General features: G+C 40.6%; 5 protein-coding genes and 1 pseudogene across 5 annotated transcripts; 2 read left to right on the plus strand and 4 right to left on the minus strand.

The window, feature by feature from the left end:
• Positions 1 to 525: 525 nt before the first annotated feature.
• Positions 526 to 2,438, minus strand: LOC125218332 (epoxide hydrolase A-like). The gene is made up of 3 exons (XM_048119983.1): positions 1,938 to 2,438; positions 1,185 to 1,426; positions 526 to 970 (listed from the first exon to the last, which is right to left on the minus strand). The coding sequence occupies exons 1-3, from the start codon at positions 2,400 to 2,402 to the stop codon at positions 724 to 726; spliced, it is 954 nt and encodes a 317-aa protein (XP_047975940.1). The 5' UTR covers positions 2,403 to 2,438; the 3' UTR covers positions 526 to 723.
• Positions 2,439 to 3,810: 1,372 nt separating this feature from the next.
• Positions 3,811 to 5,797, plus strand: LOC125224403 (annotated as a pseudogene).
• Positions 5,798 to 7,617: 1,820 nt separating this feature from the next.
• Positions 7,618 to 8,094, plus strand: LOC125221132. Its single transcript, XM_048123255.1, has one exon. The coding sequence runs from the start codon at positions 7,618 to 7,620 to the stop codon at positions 8,092 to 8,094; it is 477 nt and encodes a 158-aa protein (XP_047979212.1).
• Positions 8,095 to 8,347: 253 nt separating this feature from the next.
• LOC125222243 (E3 ubiquitin-protein ligase ZNF598-like) lies at positions 8,348 to 12,977 on the minus strand. Its single transcript, XM_048124754.1, has 7 exons — positions 12,609 to 12,977; positions 12,100 to 12,399; positions 10,966 to 11,174; positions 10,832 to 10,880; positions 10,674 to 10,763; positions 10,521 to 10,583; positions 8,348 to 10,292 (listed from the first exon to the last, which is right to left on the minus strand). The coding sequence occupies exons 1-7, from the start codon at positions 12,774 to 12,776 to the stop codon at positions 8,601 to 8,603; spliced, it is 2,571 nt and encodes an 856-aa protein (XP_047980711.1). The 5' UTR covers positions 12,777 to 12,977; the 3' UTR covers positions 8,348 to 8,600.
• Positions 12,978 to 14,841: 1,864 nt separating this feature from the next.
• LOC125221662 lies at positions 14,842 to 16,988 on the minus strand. Its single transcript, XM_048123855.1, has one exon. The coding sequence runs from the start codon at positions 16,799 to 16,801 to the stop codon at positions 14,900 to 14,902; it is 1,902 nt and encodes a 633-aa protein (XP_047979812.1). The 5' UTR covers positions 16,802 to 16,988; the 3' UTR covers positions 14,842 to 14,899.
• A 291-nt stretch (positions 16,989 to 17,279) lies between these two features.
• LOC125221663 (tRNA:m(4)X modification enzyme TRM13 homolog) lies at positions 17,280 to 20,744 on the minus strand. The gene is made up of 9 exons (XM_048123856.1): positions 20,598 to 20,744; positions 20,425 to 20,490; positions 20,029 to 20,343; positions 19,275 to 19,545; positions 19,058 to 19,115; positions 18,233 to 18,319; positions 18,021 to 18,152; positions 17,815 to 17,950; positions 17,280 to 17,727 (listed from the first exon to the last, which is right to left on the minus strand). Exons 1-9 carry the CDS (start codon positions 20,669 to 20,671, stop codon positions 17,505 to 17,507), a joined length of 1,362 nt encoding a protein of 453 aa, XP_047979813.1. The 5' UTR covers positions 20,672 to 20,744; the 3' UTR covers positions 17,280 to 17,504.
• Between the last annotated feature and the right edge of the window lie 264 nt (positions 20,745 to 21,008).

The raw sequence follows: 21,008 nt of genomic DNA on the forward strand, positions 1-21,008 counted from the left end.
TAATTACAGTATAGAGATGTCTAATGGGTTTTCAAGAAAAGTAACAACACTACAAAATTTATTTTGAAAATAAGGCAAATAGTTAATAAGCTGGGTAGATTATTATTGATACTAGATATTGTCTAATAGAACTGTTGATTTCGTCATGCAATTACAGCAGTTGAGCAACAGAAAACAGAAACAAAGGTAAGAAGCAGTCTTCAGCACATTTTTTAAGAGTAATGGCACAATAAATCCACAACTTCGATATCTTCTTGTCCTAAGTTTTGCATTTTTGGCAAGAAATTCATAGGAGTTTCCCAGCGAAAATCTCACAATTCCAACATGTTTTTAATGAAATCATCCCAAATCAATTAATAAAAAAGCACATCAGTCTCGTCAGTTTAAATGTATAATCCTAAATTTTGTATTCTGCTCCATAAATAAGTCAAACCAAGGCCAAAAGATAGGATCATGCAACTTAGAAACTTTTTTAGCTACTAATTCTCCAACCTCTGTATACAAGACTAAACATGCGATCTATAGTTAAGTAGTTAACAAATCAAACTCGTATATGTATATGTATGGAACAATAGGCTACACAAAAGTGTCTTACCTTCGACCTATATCGGTGAGCTTCAGCGCCAATGAGAACAACTTTATAAGAATATACAAACAATATCTGATCCATAACTGGGATGAAAAAGACATTTTAAACTGATTTACCTAAAATAGGGAAACATGTCAAAACCTCTGTATGAAGTCGTAGATGTGCTGACTGATCTCCTCCGGTTTCTCTTCGTTAAGAAAGTGAGCCACTCCTTCCATGATGACTAGTTCTTGTAAATAAGGAACGTGTTTCTTGAAGCCTCCGTTGTGTATATATTCCTTCACACCTAGGGTATTATAAGTTAGGTCGAGATCTCCAACAATGAACTTTACCGGCACTTTTATCTGCACTCCTGTCCATGGAGCTGTGACCTCCCAATTCCTGCGTAAACAAGAAAATGTTGGAATTGCCTGCACAGATTTGACTTAAAAACCTTCACATTGTTCAGATGCTCTATTATAATTTTTGTCACCATTTTATCCGCACCAATGTCCAAGAATAGATCCACGCAAGCAAAACCTCTCATCAAAAGTATTGGAGATAACACCACTAACAATAAATCAAGCAAAGCAAACAAAAACCAAGCAGGCCTTACAGGTCCATAGCTCGATAGTAGTTCAATCCACCCGTGAAGCCTCTCTGGTCGTATTTGCTAGCATAGTACGAGACATCCTCTTCTGACAACCAAGATGGCATTGTGATTGGTTTATCAGGCGAGCCCCCAAAGCCAACTGTTTTAGGAACGAGAAGAGGAGCCGGATTCCTTGATATTAAAAATTTCTTGATCAATCTTCCCGTGTCATGGCGAGAAAACTCTTCCTCGGCCTCTCCAGGTTCCTAAATAAATAAATCTATAGTATAATCAACCACAAGAGGGCAGAATTTTCTTAAAAGAATCAAACGTGGAATTTAAAAAACATATGAGGCATCACATAGCTGAGTGATCTGAACAGACGGGGATAATTCACGTAACATAACAGCATCTAACAGTTAAAGGCTGCATTAGAGATAGTAAGATCATAAAGCTCTGTTTCAGGCAACTATGGAGTAATGTTTAACAATAACAATTTCAATCAAAGCATTGAAGCCTACATTCTCGGGTGAACATCACACTTCTATACCTTCAGAGTTAAGATCAAAGCTATGAAGATACTGTTAGCGACCTTGACAAAGCAGAAATTTACATCTGAAAATTCAAAAAAGGTTAAGATAGATTTAAAGCAACAGCTCCGATGATACTGTAGAGATATGCTAATGATCAATAGATATCAAAATTAATAAATTCGATGTTGAATCGAAACGAAATAAAAATTACTAATAAATTCGAAGTTGAATCGAAAGGAAATACCTGAAATCTGCAGATGTAGTAATCGTCGCCGAGAAGAGCCCTCATAGTTTCTAGAGGCTTCCTCCGCGGATTCCTCGGCTGGAAAACAACGCTGGTATTGACCAAAGCCCTAATTCTATCGGGGCGGAGCAAGCAGAAATGCCAAGCCATAATCGCTCCCCAATCGTGACCGACGAGAAAAACTTTGTCGAGTCCTAGGGAGTCCAAAACGGCGACCAAATCGCCGATTATGTGGAAAACAGTGTAGCTGGAGGGGGAGGGAGGCGCGTCGGAGTCGCCGAAGCCACGGAGGTCGGGAGCGATAGCGCGGTAGCCCCTGGAGGAGAGGAAGAGCATCTGGTGGCGCCAGGAGTACCAGAGCTCCGGGAAGCCGTGGAGGAGAAGGACGGCGGGACCGTCGCCGATCTCGGCAACGTGGATGTTAACGCCGTTAGCGTCGATATTTGTATGCCGGATTTTCTCCATGTTTAATTTTTGATTGAGAATCTTATTGACTTATATGCTGTGGTGTTAACTGTTGTTATAACGATCAAATTTGTTAAGAGTTGACGTAATTTAATAGAAAAAATTGACTTTTTCTATTTATTTTTATTTTTCTCTCTTTTCTCAATTATTCAATCACTTCTCTTAATATGTTTATAGAATAAAATAAATCATTGATCATTTTTAGAAATAAATTATATAGTCTTTATAATTTTTTATACAAATTTATATTTTCCAAATTTTATACTCCATAATGTCGGATGATACTCCCTCCATCCCACATTTGGAGTACTCCATCCGTTTCTTCATAGTTGAGGTGAAACTTTTCAGCACAGAGTTTTAGAAATAAATGTTGAGTGTGTTAAATAAATAGATAAAAAGGTAAGAGAGAGGAAAAGATAGAGAGAATAAAGTACAAAGTGAATAAAGTAGAGATAATAAAATAAGAGAATGTAAAATAAGAAAGAGAAAAAGTTACCATATATGGAAATGACTCAACTATGAAGAAACTTCCCAAAATGGAAAAATGACTCAACTATAAAGAAACGGATGGAGTAACATTCAGTTATGGCACGGGTTTTAAGGGGAATTGGTGGAGTGTGTAATTAATGAAGTGAGAGGTGGAGTATGTAATAAATGAAATGAGATGGTGGACTGATATGATGGAGTGTGTAATAAATGAAGTGAGTTGGTCGAAGGTGGGTCTCTTTTTGACTTTTTGGTTTTTTATTTTTATTTTGATTTATTTTAATATAGATAATGACATTTGGGTGCAATTTTAATGAATAATGGGGTAAAATTTTATGTGCAAATATGGTAAATTCTAAATGTTACTCCAAATGTGGGACGGACTTTTATGGCAAAATGTTACTACAAATCTGGGACGAGGGGAGTATAAATATATAAATTCCATTTTGATACAAAACTAAAATTTCATATGCAAATGCATCTGGAGCATAATCTCCCTCTGCCGGAGTCCCGTTTTTCCATTTTAGTCTGTTTGCAAATAGGAGTTCCGATTCATTTTATTATTAATAGGGCCTTATATTCTACTAACTCTTTTCACTTACATTTAATTTAAAACTAATATATATAATTGATACTTATATTCCACTAACTTTGTTCCACTAATTTTTCCACTTACATTTCATTTAAACTAATATATACAAGTCATCTCATACTCGTACTCATATACTCATACTCATACCCTTTGTTCCACTAATTTTTCCACTTACATTTCATTTAAACTAATATATACAAGTCATCTCATACTCGTACTCATATACTCATACTCATACCCAATCTCATACTCATATTACCGGACTATTTGGGTCGATCCACGGCCCATGGCAAGAAATGATACTTCTCAGTTCTCACTGGACGGATAGTCAAGTCGTCTCTCTCAATTCACTTTTAATTTCAATTTCCACAGAAAATGCATTTTCTCTCAGAATCCTCTCCGAGTTAACGGCTCCGTCAAATTAGCGGTTACTGCCGACGACGAGAAACCATGAATGCCATCACCACCCGCCGGAAAGTAGTTCCGGCAGCGGAGAATGGCGACACCGCCGACAAACAGGACCAGCTCCTCCTCTCCGCCGCCATTTGCAACGGCGAAGACCTCGGCTCCTTCGTCCGGAACGTCTTCGCCTCTGGCAAGCCGGAAACCCTACTTCTCCACCTCAAGCGTTTCTCGAAATCGAAGGAGTCTGAGATCGAGGACGTCTTCCGCGCTCACTACCAGGACTTCATCACCGCCGTCGACGATCTCCGATCTCTCCTCTCTGACGTCGATTCGCTGAAATCGTCGCTCTCCAGCTCCAACTCGCAGCTTCAGAACGTCGCTGTTCCGCTCCTCACCTCTCTCGATTCCGTCGCCAGGAACAAGTGCGGCAACATCACTCTAGCGATCAATTCACTCAACACGTGCGTCCGGCTGATGGAGCTCTGCTCGCGCGCCAACTCTCATCTGGCGGAGAACAATTTCTTCCTCATTATGTTAGTGAGTTACATTGCGTAGATTTGGGTATCCGATTGATGCGTTGCTTGATGTGATTAGCAAGCATAGTGATAAGTATCACGAGCTATTGCTGTCAGATTGTCGTAAGCAGATGGCTGAGGCTTTGGCTGCTGATAAATTCGAGCAGATGTACATGAAGGAGTACGAGTATTCGATGAATGTGCTTTCGTTTCAGATACAGACTTCGAATATCATGCCTGCATTTCCTTATGTAGCGCCCTTTTCGTCTACCGTTCCTGATTGTTGTAGAATAGTGAGGTCTTTCATCGAGGATTCTGTGAGTTTCATGTCCCACGGTGGGCAGCTTGAGTTTTACGACGTCGTGAAAAAGTACTTGGACAGGCTCTTGACAGAGGTGTTGGATGGGGCATTGTTGAAAGTTATCAACAGTTCTATAGGTGGAGTTACTCCCGCTATGCAGATGGCTGCAAACATGGCAGTGTTTGAACGCGCTTGTGATTTCTTTTTCCGTCATGCTGCACAGCTCTCAGGCATCCCTTTAAGGGTAGCAGAGAGGGGAAAGAGGCAGTTCCCTCTCACCAAAGCCCGCGCTGCAGCTGAAGAGGCGCTCTCAGGGCTGCTGAAACAGAAGGTTGACGGGTTCCTAACCTTGATGGAGGACGTGAGTTAGGTCGCTGATGAGCCTCCTCAAGGCGGGAATGAATGCGCGAAAGAGGTGATAATTTTCTTGGAAACCTTTAACTCGACTGCTCAGCAGATCTTGCCCGTGCAGGTGCTGAAGCGGATCATGAAAGATGTTCTGTCTCATATATCAGAGATGATAATTGGGGCTCTGCTTGGGGAGTCGGTTAAGAGATTCAATGTGAATGCTGTTATGGGTCTTGATGTTGATGTCCGGTTATTGGAGTCATTTGCAGAGAATCAGTCTAATCTTTTGTCTGAGACAGATGCAAGTCAGTTGAAATCAGCACTTATTGAGTCAAGGCAGATGGTGAATCTGCTTTTCAGCAATCACCCAGAGAACTTCTTGAATCCTGTTATCAGGGGGAGGAGTTACAGTGCGCTGGACTACAGGAAAGTGGTTACAATCTCTGAGAAGATGAGGGATCAATTTGATCGTTTATTCGGGTCTTTCGGAATGAGAGAGGTGAAGCAGAACCTGAAGAAGAAGTCTCTCGATACGTTGATTAAACGGCTCAAGGATGCCAACTGAAGTCATTCTGCAACTGTATGTTCTTTGTGACTTTGATGATATCTTGATTCTTTTTTATTGCATAGTTATTGCTTTCTCTTATAAATTTGAACCCATTCATGTACGTATAATGTCATTTTTGTTGCATTACATTCTTCAGAAATCTATGTTACCATTGTTTTGGAGCTTTTATAAGAAAACTGATAAAATGAATTTGCTGAAGCCATTTGTATGATGCATTTCTCTCATAGTATTTCTGTATTGTGATGATTATAGACAACCCTACTTTTTTACTTCTTCCTAATTGTCTTAGCGCTGAAGTGCCATATAATAGGCTCTCCTTATTTGGTTTCTTAGAGCATTCACAATAGCTCCAGCCCATCTCCAATTTTCCTCATGCCACGTCATTAGCCTATCTCACATGACACATCTCATCTTCAGCCCATCCTCAGCCTGTCTTACTATCTCTAGTTTCATTTTAATTGTGGGAGAAAACGACAAAAACGAAATAAATTGGAGAAAAAAATATACACCCTCCATCCACCAATAAACGTCTCATTTGTTTTTTTTACTACTTTTGATAATGGACCCACACATTTCATTAACTTTATTTCACTCACATCTATATAAAAGTATGACCCACCTTCCACTAACACTTTCCACCCATTTTCTACTACATTTCTTTAAATTCGTGCGCGGTCAAAATTGGTATTCTATTAGTGGACGGAGAGAGTAGAAAAACATTGAAAAATGATACAAAGAAAAACTGACAATGAGATCGGTGCATGCAATAGGGCATCGATCGAGCGCCCATCTTTGTCCGGCTATGCCCGCCCCAGCGGCGCACGCCGACCGCCGATGATAGGCTCTCCGTCTGCAATAGGAGCCGATCAATGGAGATAGTTATTCTATCTATTTTGATATAGAAAATCAGACTTTTGAGATTGACAGCAATCATTCTTTTCTGAATGAACTACAAAGTTATTTTTCTAGTTATCGCAACATGTATGATACTCAATCTAGTTGGGGGCGCTGATCAAAGGGCGGCCAATCGGCGCCTCCTATTGTAAATGCTCTTACTTTTCTCCTCTTCATGCTCTATACAATTAGGGTGTATTTGAATTGGTAGATAGGCGCATTTAGAGTGCATTTAATGACTCAATCTAGTGTTTGATATGTTGGTTAAATTTTCTGAGTTGTCCGCTCAATGAGCAAGTGCCCGTTAAATTAAGGCTGGAAATGGGTGTTTTACTATCATGAAAAATTGAGTGATAATAATAGGAGCAACACTATTTCAATCTTATACTCCCTCCGTTCACAAACAATAGATCTATTGTTGTTTGTCACGGGTTTTAATATAGAATTGGTAAACTAAGAGAGAGGAGGAGAAAAAGTAGGTAAAGTAAGAGAGATATAGAGAAAAAGTGAGTAAAGTATGAGAGAGAAGAAAAAGTGGGAAAGGTATGAGAGATAAACTTTCTATTTTTATTTTTAGAAAGTGATCTATTTTATGTGGACGTCCCAAAACGGCAAAAGTGATCTATTTTTTGTGGACGGAGGGAGTATTACCTAAAATTACTATAGCCCTTAGTTTTGGAAATATAGGGGATAGTTTTAGAATTTCCTTCTATTGTGTGGCTTTAAATAACAAATAAAAAATGTGATATTAAGGACTATATATCTTATACCATCAATTTAAACGCACTAAATAAAAATAAAAAATCAAGAAAAACATTGCTACAAAATGATTGTGATCTATCTAAATGAAAGATAACCCAATTCAAACGCACCCTTATAATTACATTATGAAACCACCTTAACGTGGAAAATCGATACTCCAAAATACTGGCAACAATAAAAACAGGGAAGTGAAGCTATCAGCACGTGTACAGCTCCACCAAAAAATAATCAAAACCTCTTAAAACACCTGTGCAATCCTAACAATCTCCACCGTTTCCTCTTGACAAAATTTCACATTTAGAGAAAGAGAGAGTGTGTGTGAAACAGAGGAGAGAGAGTGAAGAATGGGTTGGAGAATTATGAGCATCTATCTCTCAGCAATTCTGCTGTGTGTTTCAGCCCAAAAGAAGCCTGATTCACCCTACAAAGCTCTGCAGCAATACAAGTTTCCGGCGGGGCTACTACCGGAGGGTGTCACCAGCTACACCCTGAACGAGTCCAGCGGGGAGTTCTCGGCCCATCTCAATGGGTCGTGCAGCTTCACGCTGGAGAACTCATACGAGCTGCGGTACGAGCCAGTGATGAAGGGGTTGATATCTCAAGGCTGGCTTAAGAAGCTGAGCGGAGTGAGCGTAAAAGTGGTCTTGCTGTGGCTCGACGTGGTTGAGGTCAAGCGCAACGGTCAGAACCTCGAGTTTTCTGTTGGCTTCAAGTCTGCGGATTTTCCGGTTGAGAATTTTGAGGAGTGTCCCCGGTGTGGGTGCGGTTTCGATTGCGGGAATGGGATTGGAGGAGTGTTGGGAAATTGGTCATCTTCTTGATACTTGCCAAGTCTTGTTTTTGCTACTTGTGTGTAATAAGAAGCATCAAGCTGTGCAATTTATGTATTTTTCTGCTATTGCATTTGCATCATCAAATTCAGAAACCAACCGTTATTGCATTTGCATAATCAATTTCTGAAACCAACCGTGCATTTTTTTAAGCAAATTAATAAATTGATTAAATGCGTGAACATAAAATTTTCCCTTATTCGACGCTATTCATTAACTTAGGAAATATTAAGACAAAAGTAGGTAGTATAAGAGCATTTCTTTTGATGATCAATATTTTATTGTGTATGGGAATGAGCATCCCTGCTTCTCAGCACACTCGCAAAAAATACAACTACGTTCAAATCTATATAAAATAACAGCTTTGTGCAAAAAAAATAAACCTTTTCCCCGTATACATACGAAGATGCTCAAAAAGGCCCAAAATCATGGATGCAACAAAATACATACAATCAATACAACTGATCTTGGTCTTGGCTAAAATCTTCCATCCACGCTCACTTTTTCACTCCCAACTTTGTCGACAGTAGCTTCTGACCGCCACCGCTTCTCCACACACCACGAACCGGCACATTTGACGAAGGTTCAGCGTCATCTGGATCTGGTTCCTGGTCGGAGTTTCTTAAATCCAATAGAGCTTCGACAGAGCCATCGCCAAGACGGGCCCGTATAAACTTGGATGTCTTCTTCCGTTGTTTACCTTTCCCGCTGCCATTGGATGGAATCTGATTAGTTCCACCACTAGCGTATAAGGACTCCATCTGAATTTTAGGTTTCGTTAACTCAGCCGGTCCACTTGATTGTGAAGGTGAAGTACCAACTGTAGCCGCTGGTTTCCCCCTTGCACTTCGATATCCATCCTTTGACAACACTTCGACCTCTTCCTCCGGGGCGTTGTAGCTCGATTGCAGCGCTCTTACAGTGCTTATAACATTATCAGCTAGATTGTTCGTAACGGAGGACCTGTTGCCAGAATCTACATACTTGTCTTTGCCCTTGCCCTTTTTGGAGCTGTTAACATTTCTAGTGCCGTTACTCCATCCATTTTCTCTTGAAGCCATATGAATATTGTAAGCATCTGTCAGCTCTTTCTGCTTCTGAGGATTAGGGAGGAGTCCAGCCAACTCAAGGACAAGATGAGACAAACCAAACTGATCTACATATGTTAGGTATGTCTCGACATCCATTGAGCCTAGGCGGTATTGACCAGAAATGTCTTTGAAAGCAGAGAATTTGTCTTCATCAGATCCTAGAGCAGCACGCATTTTCTCCACCAGCGATTTATTTGCTGTATGAACATTTCCTTCCATCCTAACAGATTTGTCATCAGTGGTTGATTTGCGTGACTGGGCTACTACCGAAACTGGAGGAAAATCGGTACTTGAATCAAAAGGCTCACGATCTGAAAGACTAGGGGCTGATGAAGAATGACCTAGCCGATTACTGCTTCCAGAAGCACTTGATGATAACAGAGAACTGGCAAAGGACGTAGTTGCAGCTGATGGTGGGCGAATCTGAGATGAAGTTGATTGACTAGATGACACAGATACAATTTCTGGAACTGCTCTGCTCTGTCCTGAACTAGATGTTGATCCGGATATTGAAGTTACTGGAGGCCACGCATGAGAAGTATTGACTAGCTGTGCAGGTGTACGACTAGCTGCTGGCCAAGCAGGACCTGAGCTCGAGGAGCTAGTCTGTTTCTTATTCTGGCGGCTCTTGACTGGCAGAACCGGTGTACGACTAGTTGCTGGCCAAGCAGGACCTGAGCTTGAGGAGCTCGCTTGCTTCTTGCTCTGGTGGCGCAAATGAGCAGCCATAGTTCTGTTAGAGGAAGCATCAGTTTGAGAACTCTGTTGGTTTACCCCTGCACCCGCTGCAAGAGGAGGAAATGCAGAGTCTCCCAATGTTCCACTGATTGAACTTTGAGACACAGCCTGTCTGTATCTTGATGGTAGCTCAGGGTCTGTGGTACCTAGAGATTCCAGAGGTGAAATAAGTGAGTCAGCATCAGCACTTTCTCCGTGATCATTGCTGGCCCGACTATTTGGTGGTGTAGCACTCGCTGTCTCAAGACTTGCTTGGATGGCCATAGAAAGTTCATCCGCAAGATCGCGCCGAAAGGAACGTGCTCTTCCACGACGATTCTCTTGATCACTACTTCGTCTATATCGAAAACTGGTAGGTATCTATACAAATTGAAGAGCATGTTGAAAAATTATGATGCCATCAATTGGGAAAGTCAACCGGAACCCAAACAGTGGATCCAATGAAAGGGATAGACTGAAAATGAGCAGCAGCACTATTCTCCTCACCACACCCCAACCACTCCAGCACCCGAAGAAAACATTTGGTATAGCAAAAAAAAGCTTATATGATAACGTAACTATTCATAGGGGTCAAAGATTGATATATACCTGAAGGGCAGCACTGCGTTGTGAACGGGACATACGCCCTCCATGCTCTATAGTGTTATGCCTCTGATATATAAAGCATGTACAAGAAAATGGTTCAACTAGAAGAAAAATAACTCAATAGTACATCTATTTTCAGTAAGCATGATAATTTACCTTTATTTCAGATTCAGATGTGAAGACAACGAACTTTTTGGCAAGGCAACTTTCATCCTCACAGAGGAAATGATCTCGACGAAAGTGAATCTGGGAACAATTAAGTCATTTAGAATAGATATGTAACTTGATGTAAAACACAGCCAACAATTTTCTACCTCCAAATTATCATAATTCCCGTAGTACTCATACTCTCCTGGATGCTGCCTGCACATAACAGGATATTATCGCTTATTAAACATGCACAACAGATAATATGCTTAGTACTTACAACTGTAAAGTAAAGGATAACCTTCTACATATATGACAAGTATAATGTTCAGTCTCCATATGAGTATAAAGCTCATTGTCCCCATAAAATGGTGTCTGGCAAAATTCACAAGGGGGGTGTCCTGAGAAGCCACCTCTTTCACTTTCAGTTCCATCCACCGCTGAGTCACCAGTGCTTATATGCTGACTCAGTTGCGATCTTGTATACAACTTTTGCTCACAAACAAAAACCTGCAAATCCAGGAAAAACCTATTTTTATCCAGGCAGAACCAAACAAACTAAACTGGGGGAGAAAAAAGATAATTCTAAAGGCTAGATAATAAAAATAAAATCAACATACATATATAACAGGACTTTTTTTATTTCTAGCCCACCACCCTATATGGATGCTCCACCTTGCTACTATTACCCCTCCTTTTGGATCATCAAATTCATGGTGCAGAGATTAGGTAGCAAATGCACACAAGGGAACTAGAATCTCTTACATATAGAGACAAAGAAGGCAGAGTATTTCAACCAATCTAACATCATACATAGTACTAATGCAATAACTTTTACATTGCCAAAACTCTGCGACACCAACACCATTAGAGAAGATGCGTGTATGGACAGAATTTATCCATTACATGCAATCTATGACAGTGATTATAAAATTAATTCAAACCACGAGGTCATTTTCCATTACACTGCTAATGGAAACCAATGTAAAACTTTAAAGCTATAATTCCTGCAGCATCAGACAACATGGATAAGTCCTATCAACTACCATCCCACTACTGGAAACACCAACTGTCAAGGGTGACTCTACCAGAGCAGTATGGTATATCCTGAATTGTGTAGATAATTATATCCCTCAAGCTATAACAGGGAGAGCAAGTCCCAACTAGTCTGTAGTCCACCAATCTCCTCAATTCTAATTAGTTATAGTCCAACGTAACTGTCTGAAACTAAAAACAATCAGCAGCATACATTTTGGCAATTAGACTATTAATCAGACAATCCTCCACCCACCCGCTCCCTCCCAATAAACAAATGAATAGAGTACAAGGTGGTACAAGGTGAAATGCATCCATATCCATCCTAATATAGCATATCTTGCCTATGAACAATAAAAACATTAAAAGAATGGAAATAAGATCATGAGATATATTGCACCTTTCTTCCCTCCAAGCACAAGCTGCACATAATCAGCCTATGCTTGTGAAACAAATGACCCTTCAGTTGATCGATGTTCCTAAACTTGGCTCTTCTCCTGGAACCATCATCCAGCTGGTCCTCCTTATCACATTCACTACAAGAAAGCCTGCACATGGCCTTGATCATCTTGTAATGGTCTGAATCATCGAAAAAGGCCTGTGTATCATCATGGTACCAGTACTGTCCCATCTTACCCTCCCTCCTTTCGGCGGGAAACAACGTGAAGTCGCCGATTGTCTTTGTATAGTTCCCCAAAGCCTGAGCCAGATGCAGCAAGTTTGATTTAGACACATTGTCAATGCAACAGCAATTTTTCAGTAATTCAACATACAAACTAATTCATAGATGCGAAGCCGAAATCATAATGGCGATCAGCTAAAGTGCACCTAATCCAATCAATCTTCGCACTGGAACTCCAAATTCACAAACTCAAGCAGTTAAATCATGAGTTTATATAAGAGGATGACCTTGGTGACGAAAACGACATCGTTATCGGTCTTGCAAATGCAGCAGCTGCGGTCATTGCAGATAAATCGGAGGCGAGCGACGCAGGTGGAGCAAACGTCCTTGTGGCCACAAGAACCGTATGCAACCCACTCCAAGCTTTCCGCACAAACCGCGCAGCTATCGTCCATCTCAACTATCGAATTCGTTGATGAGGAGATAAATCTAGGGTTCTGGGCCGAAATTTCACAAATCAGATGGGGAATTGGGGCGTCGGCGATGATAATCCGTGCCCGAATCGATTATGAATATGAAACTGCAATTTATATTTTGTACTTTCTAGGGTTTCAGATGGGATTCTGAGTAAAAATGTGAGGGTAGAGAAAGAGGGATTACAGTATAACACTAAAATTGATTAAACATTTCTGTACTGAAAAGAAAGAAGTAAAATTAAACTCCAATATTCCATCAAATTTCTTTGAATTAAATTTTTTTATGCCTTTGAGCTATACATACAAAATGAATATTCCATCAATATTTCGACCATATATACAAAATGTTTTACCATTGTTTCACATTAGTAAATTAAGCATTAAGTTTACATATTTTATAAAAAAGTTTTAAGTAGTGTTCTAAATTAATAAGCATTAAGTTTACATATTTTATAAAAAAGTTTAAGTAGTGTTCTAAATTAATACCTTCCTTTCAAATTCTTGTAACTCCATTAGTTTTCTTATTTTTTCCATCCATTCATAAAATTATTCTTTTTTTTTATTAGAGATTATTGAGAAGATTATGCAAACAAAACTAGGTAGCCAAACACCCTAACACAGAAGAATTCTTTCATGCAAAGCCATTCCTTAATCTCCACAAATACACACACACATATATACATTGAAAGTGAGAGTGAGAGTGAGAGAGAGAGAGAATGTTGTTCAAACATACCAATCATATCTACGACTCGTCAACCCGGCATGGGTAGTGAACGACATTCAAAGATCAAGAAGCCACCACTGTTGGAGTCAGCCAACATTGTCGACGCTCCATCAGAACCACCACCATCAACCTTGCGGAGATACAATGCCTGCGCTACTTCAACCAAATTCGCCACGAGCTCGACGTCGAGGATGGCACCCTCCTGAACATGCGGGAAATGGGTAAGGGCTTGAGTTGAAAAAATTAGTACTCCCTCCGTCCCGGATTATTAGACTCACTTCTTTTGGGCACATGATTTAAGGAATTGATATTTAAATAGTTAAAGTGGAGAGAGTAAAGTATGAGAGAGGGAAAAAGTAGGGGAGAGAAGAGAGAAAAAAGTAGGTGGAGAATAAAATAAGATAGATGCTTTTTGCTAAAAAAGGAAATGAGTCTAATATGTTGGGACATCCCAAAATGGAAAGTTGGTCTAATACCTTGGGACGGAGGGAGTAATATGCTTATCCTACTTTTATATATTAGCTTTAGAGCATTCACAATGATTAATCGATGGAGAGGCCTTTCCGATCGGGTCCTATCGGCCAACCATTGCAAGAAGAAGACCTATCAAAGGCTCTTCCCCATATGGCCATTGGAACGGCCTAGGCCGATCCCAATTTCTTTTTTTATTATTATTTTTTTATTTCATATTTTCTAATATAAATACCCCATCCTTTATCTCTCACACCATTTTTTTCTTCTCTCATTTTTTTAATAATTTTTCTCTCTCTAGTTTTATTTAAATTTGCATCTGGTTGTATTCTTCTTTTCAATATTGTAATACAACGAAGATTTTTGCGTATTAATATTTTTGCTTTTAAATTTATTTAATTTGATAACATATTAAAAATAGAAGTGCAAAAAAATTAAAATAAAATAGTGATGATGTCGAAATGAAATAGAAGTGGGATAGGCCCTTTGGAATGGCCCTTCCATTGCAGGAAGATAAGCCCTTGAGTAAAATGCTGATGTGGAATGGAATAGCTCTCTGGGAAGACTCTTCCATTGTGAATGCTCTTATAACATAATATAAATTGAAATAAGTTAATGGAATATGAGGTTTATTAAAAAAATGATAAAAGTGAAATAAATTTTTAAGGACATGCAGATAAAAATAAGTCACAAATTTTTGGGGATCAAGAGAATAGCACCTTTCACGATACAGTGTTGTTTTTTCAACACAGCAGCCCTATGATTGCTTCTTAGCAAGGTCCGTTCCCGAGTGTAGAAGGTGAAGATGGTGTGTGTGCACAATTTTCACCTCAATCGTTTATCCAGATGGAATTAATTATTGAATTACATATATAATTCATAATTGAAATAAAAGTACATTTGCAACTCAGAAATCAGATTTGATCCACAAAGGATCGTCAATCTCACACTTCAACCCATGACCTTCGTTGAATTTGAAATGCAAGTTTTCAAAGACTTTGGGGGCCCACATGGGCGTCCCGTCTTCGAAGCCATTGAATGTGAGCCTCCTCAAACCGCTCCCATCCAACCTCACCGCGTACAACTCCCCATACGGCTGGAACTGATTCGGTTGCGCCACCGCCTCCGCCGTCACTCCGCCCAGATTCGCCGCGAACGCCACCCACTCTCCGTCACCGCTGAAGCACACGTGATTCAATCTCTCCCTCTCCTCATCCATTCCCGCCACCTTCACTCTTCTCACTCCACTTCCATCCGCCTCCATCACATAGATCCCAAACGCCTCCGCATTTTCCGGATTGTGTCGATTCGACGAGAACGCGATCCGCTTCCCGTCCGGCGACCAGCTCGGCATCGTGTCGATCCACTCCCCCTCCGTCAGCCGCCGTATTCCGCCTTCGAATTCGCCGATCTCCGCGTCGACGATGTATAGGTTTTTCTGCCCTGATCTCCCCGATCGGAACACCACGAGCTTCCCGTCGGGGGAGATCGACGGGAAGGCGTTGTTTCCGGTGTCAGATCTGGTGAGGATTTTGATTTCCGATTGGATCTCGTCGCAATTAGGTTTTAGACCCGCAGGATCGAATGTCACTCGAGCGATCTGCACCGGTGCTTTCGCGGATTCGAAAATCGGACCAGTTGATGTGAAGATGACGTTGCTATGAGCAGGACTCCATGAATTGTAGAAGCTAATTCGATTTCTGAACAATGTCCACATTTTCGATCCGTCGGATTTCACGATTTTGAGGCCGGAGTTGTGATCGAAATCGACGTTCATCGCGATTAGGTCGCCGGAAGGGGATAACGCTGGAAACGAACCGACGAGTCTGATCATGTTAAGCCCCTTCACTGGACTGTTCACCCGTTCGAGATAAGGAATTGCATTTCCGCTGGAGCGGTGATATCCGAGAAAAGTTGCTCCCGGAGAAACAAAAGGATTGTAATGGTGGATATTAGGGTTGAGCAGCTCCGTCACCGGGATGAATTTCCGAGACTCAGTGTCGAAAATCTCGATATGGCGGTGACTCCGGCCCTTCCGCCTCGTCGCCACAGCGATTTTCTTCACGCCGGGAATTGCCGCCGGCGTGAAGCAGTGGACTCCCGGCGGAGTAACGCGAACCGGCGGCGATGATGCCAAAAAATCGTTTGACAAATCGGCTCTAAATATGCTCCACCAGCCATCGTCAGATTGCCGGTGGAAATACAGGGTGGATTCACTCCACCAACTCGGCCAGCCGCCGCGTTGGCATAGAACAACGCGGCTAGTGGGATCGGATTCCGGGAAAACAACGATGTCGGTGACAAGCTCGTGGAACTCGCCGCCCCAAGCCTTCCGGCCGTAGGAAGCGACGGCAATGATATTCCCTGACGGGGAGATTGCGGGGCTGTAATCGACGGTGCCATAAGGTGTAAGCCGCGTGGTCGTCCTGTCGTTGTCTAGCGTTGTGGAGTAGAGAGCCGACCAGCTCGTGAAGGGCTTCTCGGGCTGTTCGTGAGCGGAGATGAAGTAGAGGCGGCGGTTCTTGATGAGGGGGCGGTCGTGGAAGAGACTTTCCAGCGGGGAATGGAGGCGTTCGGGATGGGGATGTTCGGCGCGGTTTAGGAAAATGCGGGGCGAACCGGTCCGGTCGGAGATGTAAACGAGAGTTTTTTGGTCGTCGACGAAGTGGCCGTTGAAGTTGATGGATAGGGAGTCGGTAAGGCGGTGCTCCGACCGAGGGCGATCGTCGTTGAGGTCGATGGCGAATATGTCAAAGGAATAAAAGGCTCTGCCTACGGTGTTGAAGAGTATCGTACCGGTTGGATCCATATTTGCCAAAATACTGCAATACTAAGTTGATCAAATGCTGGTCGGGGGAATGTCAATTTGATTTCAGTTACAACATGAATATATGAACGTCGTGAGCGTGGTGAGCAAGAATGGATAGCGGAAAGCAAGTCTTGCTTTAGTAAGATAGTTGGACTTGTCTACCGGTAGATGCCAACCTTATTAGTCAATATTATCGTCTCTCCTAAATTTGTCCTATTATACTATACAAACAAGATAATTATTGTGTTATTGAGTTGAACGGAAAATAAGGAATAAGATATGCTGAAATTATGGTTGAGCGGTACGAGATTCGTCAATCCTTAATTAAATTGTCAGGATCCATCCTTGCCTTTAGGTATAGAGTGGCCTTAAATCCTTAGATCATCTGTCTCATCCAAGATAGCACGAGGAATAGTCATTGGGTCCGCCAATGGATACTATCTACCAAAAAAAAAGACCATATATTGTTAAGACAAAATTGCAGGGGTATGAAATGGATAATTTATACTCCGTACGTCTCTTTCTGCTTTCTGGAGATTCGTGTTTTCGGGCAAGATAATGATTAATGCACAACAATTAGCCTGTTTGATAGTTACTCTATCTTCTAAATGAGCCAGTGAAAGAACATTGATGGAATAGGCAGAGTGAAGCCGCTTTATAATCAGACAATAAGCGGTCAACACCAAAGCGATGTATAGATACTCTACTTAGCCATCAAGACGCGGTTTTCAGGAGAAATGGTGATGGGGACATACTTCACAAGCTCGCATTTTAGACCTTGCTCCTTCACCCACATAAGTCTTGCAGCATCGATGATATCCTTGCACATGTAGCCCAGCACTGCGCGATCAATTGCCTGCATATTTTTCACTATATCCTCGACTTTGCATGATTTTGAGTCGAGCAAGAAATCTTTCTTTTCAGTCCTGAACATGATAAACAGAAAAATTGCATCAGGAGAAGCCACATCATGCATTATACCTAAAACAGATGAAAAATGGTAAGGCCATTACATGATCTCAAGTTGAGTAGAGAAATCTATGACAGCAAAATCCGAGCCATGATCTGCATCCACAGCCCAGCTGGTAAACCATGTAATCGCATGAAAATCATCCTTGGTGAAGCCCATATCTGATATGTATTTCTTACCTGCATGAGTAAATCGCTCAGAAATTTTATTTGTTTACAGAAAAAATAAATTCTTAGGTTTGGTGATTACTGATGTAGCTTTTCCACTGGCAAAGATGATGGCAACATGTAGCAATAGCTACACCTCTTAGGTAACTTGCTTGGGACTCAAAAGCTCCGTTTTCTTCTGAATGTTGGCGAATGCAACATCTTAAGGTCATATCTGGAACAGAGTTGTGTGCATGTTAATACGTTATAAACAAATCTTTGTTGCAATAAGACAGTTGCCGGATTTTCAATTACCTGTTGCAGGCCCACAAAGATGTTTGCCGATTGCAATGTAGCCAACTCCTTTTAATGATTCTACGCCATTCAAATCTAGATCCTCAACTGCAAGTAAAGATGTTAAGAAGATTGAATTGAGTTTAAACAAAGAAAAAACAACTAAATCTTGGCAGCGGAATCATAAACTGTGATATTCTTGGCCGCATATACGTTTCTTAGAATTAACAGAAATCTGTAGAGCATAAGCGTGTACTAGTCCCGACTTCTTGTATTTCAGATAAAAAGGCATATGTGCCTACCACACTCCTCAGGGAACATTATTCTACATCTTAATCAAAGTACTTCACGTCTATCCAACATAATGTTTATCGCACAAAGATGATATAAGTAACAGGAAAAGCATTGTCCACACCAACGAATAAATAAGCCACTTTTACTTCACATTAAGGTACGTCTCGGTCAATTCTGAGCTGGATTGAAATTTTCATGCTTAACAATTTCAGAGAGTGTGTCATAAAAAGTGGTTTGTTTACCAAAAAATAAGAGCTAGTGGTAAATCCTTAACCCGCTAATGATTAAACCAAACAAGCTATCAACCACAGGCTTCAGTAGTAAACTAATTTCTTCACCATATGATGATGATCTTGTTGTCAAGACAGCTAATAAATTTAGAGAAAAAAGACTGTATTCTACATAATCAAGAGAATTGGCGGCAAAAATTATCTTCAGGTCAAAATCTATAGAATGAATTTAAGCAGAAAGCTCCTAAACTACAAGCCAATTTGTTGCCCACACACCATAATAAAGAACCAAAGCATTAGGAAGAAGATTTGGAGAACATACTGTCGATTCTCAACCTCTCTAACACTAAACTCTCTTTCTGTCGCAAACTCCGATCAGCCTGCGGAGTAGGCAAGGATGTAAACAAATTAGAACCATGATATACCACTGAAGCATAAAGATATCTTCACACATTCACACCTAAATTGATGATTTCTGAGGCAAAGTAAGAGTCTGTTCCAACAAAGTAAGAACAAAAATGGTTTAGAAAGACACTAACTTTCAACTTATACGACTTCCGTTCCACCAACAACACCTTCTTGATCCCATAACAATCCGCTAGAACTTGTGTCAAATACCCCCTTCCGGCACCAAACTCGACCACAGCAGGAACATCACTATCCCTCTCCCTCTCAAACTCTTTCTTACAATCCTTCTCCTCATTTATTTCACCAGAAATCAAGCAAGTCTCCTTCAACACCCCAAAATTTTCTAAATTCCCAAGAATTGATGCCTGTTGCAGCACATGTTTCTCCTTATAAGGGAGTTTCCTGAAACCAATAAATACTTGATGAATAAAACTCAACTAAAACTGCTTATTTACACACAAAAAGATATATAAAGATGAAAGGGTTATTTATACTTTATAGCCTAAACTTTCAGCAAATTTCAATTTGTAGTTTCAACTTCAATTCGTTTTTTTATATGTCCTAAACTTTGAGAAAATGTTGAAATATAGTAGCATGGTTTGCATCAGCAACAACAATGTCAAGTTTGCCATCAACTTTGGCATTTTAGAGCAAGTTGATGTCTGAGCTTTCTTCGCTCTTTTCTCATGAAGTCATACAATTTGATGCCAAAGTCTTCAGCTTGATATGACAAAGCACAAATATTATTGGCTGCAAACTTGACACTTAACACTGCTGTTGCTGCTAATTTCAAACAGGCCCTAATTCATGACATACAAAAAATAAATCTACAAACAGAAATTGGGTGAAAATTCATGTTATAAATGAAAAGATTGGCAGTACTACTTGTCAACTTCTCTGTTAGTCCAAATGCTACAAGCTTCAGGAATCCTGTAGGAATCAGGAATGGTGCTGCATACTGATGCATGTACGGACTTGATTTTAGCAATCAAATCCAAAAAATAGGGCACAGCCATTGAATAGACGGCATTCCTTTTCATCTCCGATGTGAAACTCGAATCAGATTTCGATTTCTCTTCATCATCGTCTGATCCGGCATTAATCCCCTTTTGATAGAAGGGTTGGCGAGAGAGGGATTGCGTTTGTGTCAGCAACGGGCATCGGTTTAAGTGAGTCTCGAGATTTTCCTCAAGCACGGAGCTAGCAAAGACACCGCAAAAATGATTGGAAATAATAGGTTAAGAGTAGCAAAATTAGAAGAGTTGAGAAAGGGATTATTACTGAGAAGGATCGATTGGGCATGGAATCCACTGAGCGTCGGATCTCTGCGTGTGGTTGCCGCAGAATCTGGAGAATTGAAATTAGGAATTCATCAGCATTGCATATTCAAGTTGGGGATAAAGGAGTGGATTGTGCGAGACAGAGACAGAAACAGAGACAGAAAGAGGGGTTACGGAGAATCGAGGAGAGGGGAATTAGCACAAAATCTCCTCTTCTTGGGGAGCCAGAATTTGCAATGTGTTGCCATTTTCTTCTCCCTATGCTTTTGCTAAAACCCTACTGATTTAACAGTTTTAAGTCACAGATGGACGTTTTTTATTATACTCCCCCTCCATCCAAAAAATTTAACTTTTAAAACGACGTTTATGAAAAGTGAGTTACTGGAAATATTTCTAATCTAATTAGAGAGCAAGAAATTTTTTAAAATATAAAATTCTTTTTAAGAACACAGATTAAAAAAAAGAAAAAGAAAAAGAGTTCTATTTTTAAGTGACTGATGGATGGAGTCGAATTTATTGATTCTGCTGCTATTGAATTGCTCCATTATCACATTGGTGTAGCTGATTAAATTTATTCCATATTAT

This window comes from Salvia hispanica, chromosome 4 (genome assembly GCF_023119035.1).
Source record: "Salvia hispanica cultivar TCC Black 2014 chromosome 4, UniMelb_Shisp_WGS_1.0, whole genome shotgun sequence".
In the NCBI taxonomy this organism is placed as follows: domain Eukaryota; kingdom Viridiplantae; phylum Streptophyta; class Magnoliopsida; order Lamiales; family Lamiaceae; genus Salvia; species Salvia hispanica.

Coding starts and splice junctions, on each gene's coding strand:
- LOC125221662 (XM_048123855.1), bottom strand. CDS start 16,801: ATGGATCCAACCGGTACGATACTCTTCAACACCGTAGGCAGAGCCTTT.
- LOC125218332 (XM_048119983.1), bottom strand. CDS start 2,402: ATGGAGAAAATCCGGCATACAAATATCGACGCTAACGGCGTTAACATC. Junction 1,427..1,937: donor ACTACATCTGCAGATTTCAG/GTATTTCCTTTC, acceptor TTATTTATTTAG/GAACCTGGAGAGGCCGAGGA. Junction 971..1,184: donor TACTATCGAGCTATGGACCT/GTAAGGCCTGCT, acceptor TTGTTTACGCAG/GAATTGGGAGGTCACAGCTC.
- LOC125221663 (XM_048123856.1), bottom strand. CDS start 20,671: ATGGCAACACATTGCAAATTCTGGCTCCCCAAGAAGAGGAGATTTTGT. Junction 20,491..20,597: donor TCCCCTCTCCTCGATTCTCC/GTAACCCCTCTT, acceptor TCAATTCTCCAG/ATTCTGCGGCAACCACACGC. Junction 17,951..18,020: donor CCAGTGGAAAAGCTACATCA/GTAATCACCAAA, acceptor TTACTCATGCAG/GTAAGAAATACATATCAGAT.
- LOC125221132 (XM_048123255.1), top strand. CDS start 7,618: ATGGGTTGGAGAATTATGAGCATCTATCTCTCAGCAATTCTGCTGTGT.
- LOC125222243 (XM_048124754.1), bottom strand. CDS start 12,776: ATGGACGATAGCTGCGCGGTTTGTGCGGAAAGCTTGGAGTGGGTTGCA. Junction 10,584..10,673: donor CATCTGAATCTGAAATAAAG/GTAAATTATCAT, acceptor TTTATATATCAG/AGGCATAACACTATAGAGCA. Junction 10,293..10,520: donor AACGCAGTGCTGCCCTTCAG/GTATATATCAAT, acceptor CAATTTGTATAG/ATACCTACCAGTTTTCGATA.